Source organism: Cariama cristata, unplaced genomic scaffold (assembly GCF_000690535.1).
Source record: "Cariama cristata isolate BGI_N322 unplaced genomic scaffold, ASM69053v1 scaffold5692, whole genome shotgun sequence".
Classification (NCBI taxonomy): Eukaryota; Metazoa; Chordata; class Aves; order Cariamiformes; family Cariamidae; genus Cariama; species Cariama cristata.
Genome location: NW_009601975.1, coordinates 3200 through 8960, shown reverse-complemented (window position 1 = coordinate 8960; position 5761 = coordinate 3200). Strand labels below are relative to the sequence as shown.

General features: G+C 49.5%; 1 protein-coding gene across 1 annotated transcript; it reads right to left on the bottom strand.

Annotated features, from left to right (window-relative positions):
• Nucleotides 1-2496: 2496 nt before the first annotated feature.
• Nucleotides 2497-4132, bottom strand: LOC104154891 (inositol 1,4,5-trisphosphate receptor-interacting protein-like). The gene is given in 2 exon segments (XM_009710643.1): nt 2497-3838; nt 3840-4132. Coding segments are annotated over 2 exon segments (1635 nt in total).
• Between the last annotated feature and the right edge of the window lie 1629 nt (nt 4133-5761).

Here is a 5761-nt window from a genome sequence, read left to right as displayed (position 1 = left end):
AAATGGCAGAGAAATTTTTGTTTGTCTCTGGCTGGGCTGGGAAGGGAACACATTTAGAAGCAATTCTGACCGCAACTGCTTAAGCATGACCTGCCTGCCAGCAGCCCATACAAAGCTTGATCCGCTACAGGCAATGTGCAGTAAACCTGGGCAGGTAAAAATGGCAAATTGCTTGGGTTTGTAAACAACTTACACAGCTTCCAACGTAGCCTCCAGGCTCCAGCATTCACCCACCCTCCCTGTACCTCTGCTTGTCACTACCTGCTTGTCGTGTCCCCTGAGATTGCTCCTGCGCTCCTTCCTACTGGGGAAGGCTTGCTTGGTTGTACTAATGAAAGCCAGGAGCTTACAGCACTCGTCAGCGTTAGCAATTAGTCCTGCCCTGTTGCTCTGCCGGCCTTGGCAGGCTCCCAGGCACTCATCGCCAAAAGTGCTGAAGCAAGCACTGATCATCCAAGACTCTTTCCTACTGGCATTACCCACCAGCCTCTTCTCTCCCATTTTGCTTCCTACCCCTTACTTTCTGCTCAGAAATATTACCTAACCACCCTATAGCCGTGATAATAAAAGCCAAGGGGAGCAGCAATTTGAGCAGAGTTCCCTGTCCCCACCTGTGCTTTCTTATAAACCAGGTGTGGAAATGGGAGTTACAGATTTCTCTGACTTTGTGCATGAAATGTCCCTCATGGGTGGAGGGACAGACGAGCAGCTATCAAGGAGGTGGTGAAATGCTGTATGTTGTCTCTAGTAGTGATACAGGATTAAATCTTCTCTCTGATGCATATGATAGAGAGGGTTGATAAAAAGGGACCTATGGAGTCATGGTAATATTATCCCTGATGGGTCTCACCACCCAGAACAACTACGCTCTTGTAAACAGGGTTCAGAGAAGCCCTAGTGTAAGACACTGCAGGAAATCCTAGTGTAAGAAAATGGTAGGAAAGGCCCCTCAGCACTGGAGGTCAGGCTTCCAGGACCAGCACAAAGCAGATCTGCACTCAGATCCTGCATGAAGCACATGAAGGAGGGTGAGGAGCTACTGAGCCCTCTCCTTTAGCAAAGCCACCTCGCCAGGGCTGGGCAGCCCACTGGCACAGCACTAACATGCTGCTTCCTGAGGGGGTTCAGGCATCTTCATTTCGGCATTGGGTTTTTTTAGCACATGCCTTGAGGTTCTCCCCTGGCTTGAAAGCCTGCAGAAGCTGTCATTTCCCCATCACACTCCCCACTCAGCAAATGACAGTGTGCTAGCAGCAGCTCCTGAGCCTCATCAGAGCAGCAGTCTTTAAAAGGATTGAGCAGACTCTATGTGGAGGCAAACAGGTATCTGTTTTTTGCCTGGGTATCTGGGAACAGAAGGGATCCAACACAGACCACAAGGCAGCTGCAAAGACAGCGCTGCCAAGCTCTGCTACATGTGCACCACTTTCATCCCCTCCTAACTCAGAGCCATCCTGCTAGCCTTGGCCTCATTAAAACCATGCTGAGAGAGTCACACTCTCATTTGGAGGGTAATTGTTCCCTCCTGCTACCAGATTGCTGAGCTTGGTTTCATTACAGGATAATTTTGGAGAACTGCTTCTTTTATGAAAGCAAAACCTGTAGCAGTCCTTTCTCTCTTGGCTGTTCTCAGCCTTGCTGCCCCGAGGTAAGGAAAACAAACAAACCAACCCAAATGCCAGAACTCAATAATGGTGTTTCTCTCTTTTATCTAAGTTAACAAAGGTTCCTGTCCATTTATCCATGGAAAATGGCAAGGAATATAACCCATTAGCCATGTTACCATGAAGAAAATGGAAGATTCAAATGAAATGGTCTGAAGACACAGACCTTGCTGCCTGCTCTGCTACATCCTCCCCGGGGAGAAAAAATGTGCAGGGTGCAGGGGTGTTTTTGAAAGCCAGGACAAGTGATTTAAACTACTGCTGCAAGTCCTATCAAGGCGGCTTTTTTTTTATAACTACAGTTCCCTTTTGACTAAAGAGCTGTGGTTGATGTAAGGATCTCCATCCAGTCTGGATCTTGCGTGTGACCCTCCTCCCTACATCAGCACTGAGTCTTATGTCTTATCCTATCAGAGCTCCTGCAGTCCCAAGATCCTGCCTCTGATTCCTCCGCCCTTTTCTTATCTCCCCCTTCCAAAGGAAATTAAGTATTTGGCCACCACTACCGTTTGCATTGCAGGCATCTGAATAAATCAGTCATATTTGCTGCTCACCACCACTGTGGTGTGACTAAGGCACAATAGAAAAATATATTCTTAGCTGCATAAAACCCAGCCAGAACAGCAGTGGACCAGCAACTTACTTTTACACCATGTCTTCCAGTTTCTCCCTATCCTCCCCCTATCCCGTCTCCCTTACTGCAGAAACCATGGCCCAGGACTGGTTCTGCTGCAGAACAAGAAGCTGTACTGGCAAAGTCAGTTGCCTCCAGGAGGCTTTGGAAAGCTGCCCTCTGGACTTGTGCTTCGAGGAACAAGCGTTTTCCTGCTGGTTAAAGGGATTGCTTATGGATCCCATTGGTGTGTGCAAGGGGAATGTGCACCGTGTACTCATTTATCAGTGCAGACGTGTTCCTGAGCATCTCGTGGAATGTGTCCACCGTCTTCCTGTAAACATCCCTGTGTAGCACAAAAGGACGGAAAAGGTTGAGAGGCTCAGCCCTCTGGAATATGATGGGGAAGCCCAGCTCTGCTGGTACCTTCCTATTGCCGATGAAGAAGTGGTAGAGCTTCTTCTCATGCAAACATTTCTCCAGGAATTTCAGCATGTCCTGTAGACGGGCCTCCAACTTCTCTGGGGCCCAGTCCTGACTGGGACGTGCCTGCAGAAAATGCAGCATTACTGTCTTCAGGTGGTAGTTGGTAAGCCCGCTTGGACCTGTGAGGCTGCACTGCTTCCCGTGGAGGAAGGAGAGGATCTGAAGGCAGCTGACATGGCAGGCATTAGCAGGCAGCGTTTTGGAGATGAGCTGGATGAACCTCCTCTCATACACTGCGAAAGTGAGAAACCAGTGAGTGCTGGAGGGGAGGTCTGCTGCCAGGCCACTCCGAGGGAAATGAGAGATGAAGTAAACATCAGAGTTCTCGTACTGCACCACAGGGGTGAGGTTGAAGGCAATCGATTTCCCTGATCTAAATTTTATCTTCAGGGCTCCTGGTGAGTCCAGGAGGCTGAAGGAAAGGTCAAATTCATACTTGTGGGAGATTCTGTTCCAGGCCTTGGTGACCGCAATCTGAAACCACTTCATGACTTGGTTGGCATCCAGATATTGAGTATTTTTGAAGCACAGGAGGTCTTCCATCTCACTGCTGGGCCTGGTAGTATTGACTTGGCTATGGAGGAGGCACAGCATATCTTCCCCTAGTTTAGTCTTGTCACAGATGCAACCTGTGACATCCTCACCTGCCCTACATACCTTGACAGTGCCATAACCTTGTTCATCTGGGGGAAAAGGGTCACCAGAGCACCAGACCTGGGACCGAAAACAGTATGGCTCAGGAGGGGCAAAAGGCACTATCAGATCACAGACAAAAGGTTTACGCACTCTCCAGTTCTCATACATGCTCCCCACACCCATGCAGTCTTCCACTTCCATGTCAGCATCCCGGTTACAAACACTCCTCAAGGCCTCCAGCAGGTCATCTGCAAAGCCTTCCACCAGCTCCCGCATCCTGGCCATGTCTCCGGTGGTACCCAGGATGCGCTTTTCATAGAAGCTAGCCAAGACAGCCTTGTCAGGGAAGGCCACTCCTTTAAACGCTTTCCCCAGGACAGCCATGTCATCCTCTTCTCCTCCTGTGTCCTGCCAATTCCCTTCCTGGAAATCCTGTTTTCAGGAAGATGACCATGGAAAGGGCAGTCCACATATCCCATCGGACCCTTTCCTCTTTACTTTCCTCCACTACCTCTGCAGCCTTTTCCAGAGCCTTCTGTGTGGCTTCCTGATCTGCGATTTCCTGCTCCAAGCGCAACTGCTCCAGCCGAAGGCTCTCCTCCCGCTCCTTCATCTTCTGGATTATTTCTTCCATGTTCTCGGGGACAGTGCCATTCTCTTTAGGGAAGAGGAGCGGATGGTTGATGATAGCTGTAATCACCACTAGGCACACTCGAAAGACTCCCACAGGCATGGCAGTTCCTTCCCTGGAAGAGAAAGAAAGGTAGAATGACCTCCGATTAGGAGTATATTCCCTTAAGAAGAAAAATGAAAGAAACTCCCCACTTGAATAAAAGCTTTGGCATCCTTTCTAGCCCTGAAAAAACTGCTTCAGTCTAGAAGCTCCTAAGTGCATGCCTGTTTCTGCAAGTTATCAACCAAACTTCCCAAAGAGACTTTATCAGCAGATGGCAAGGATCAAAGTGTCCTCTTATCAAATTAACCTCAAAGAACAGAACCGTGAAGGCACTTGCTACTGTCAACCCACTGTGATGCTGTTGGGGCAGTGTGGGAGGGCATGTCCTTCCTCCCTCCTTTAAAGTTCTCAGGACAGAAAGGGAAAGAAGCAGACAGGACCTCCCTAGGTGTAAAAAAGCAGGACTGGAGATGAGCACTGCTTTCCCTCAACATAAGGCTAACATTGCAGACATGGCAATGGCATAAGCAGGGCTGTTGTGGCCAACTTCCGTGTTAAGCATGTCTCGAGACCCACACAGCCTCCTTGGATCAGAGCAATCTTCACTGCCAGCGCTGGTTATGTGCACCTGGGTGGGAACAAGCCTGCAGGGTTTTGTGCTTCCAAGCAGGCACTACAGGCAAAGCTCCTCCTGCCTTTCAGCACCATCAGGATCAGGCTGTGGCAAACCCTCCCAGCCCCCAGGATGCCTCATGACCACAGTCCCCAGAAAAAGGGCAGAGGCAGAAAGACTGCTAAACTGGAAAGTGTTTCCTTTAGCCCAGTGGTTTTAAAAGCATCTGGTTGTTTATTTTTGGTGCTTAATTCACTGTTAATCTGTGGAAGACATTAGTAAACACCATGGCTTTGATCTAAGTCATCTCCTCCAAACAGCCATCCTTGCAGCCAGCTCACTCCCATTTGAAGTGACCTCAGCACGGCTGTGAGACACATCCCAGGCCTCGGTGAGTGCCGCAGGCAGCCGCGTGCCAGCAACAGTCCCACATCTCACCCCTTGCGCAGGCCCTTGCCATGACTGAGATTGCTATGGTGTTCTTGAGTTGCTTTGGGTGGTTACTGGCTATGCTGCTTGGACCTCACACTTAATAAAGCTTTCCATGCCAAGGGGCTCATGATGAAAGAATTTAACCCCAGCTTTCCAGGACACAGTCTCATTGCTGTGGCATCTGCCTGGCCCCAACAAGGCCTCCCAGAGGCCTGGGACAGAGGGTGCTCACGCTAAAGCCTGGGCTGTTTCCTTCCAGGTGGCATTTCTATTTCTGGAGGGCTGGCATCACTATCACGATCCCAAGCGCCTGCTCAGGGCAAGACAATCTGAGGTTGTTACCCACTGCTGAGCCGTGGCAAGCTCACCAGTCCCTCTTTCTAGCAATGTCACCCCTCAGTCCTAGCACAGGGAGATGAGAAGGACAAGGTGGACAAGCAGAGGTATTTCTTCTTCCAGCTGGGGCATTTTAACACAGTCCCTTTAATGCCTCAAAAGAGTGTTTGAGAGAGAAGGGTTTCTGTTACAGAAATGAAGTGTACCCATAAAATACCTAATTAATCAGACCAGAAATAGTAATTTCATTCCTAACAAACCAATTCATCCTGCAGTGGGAATGAGGCTGTTTCACAGAGAGCCAA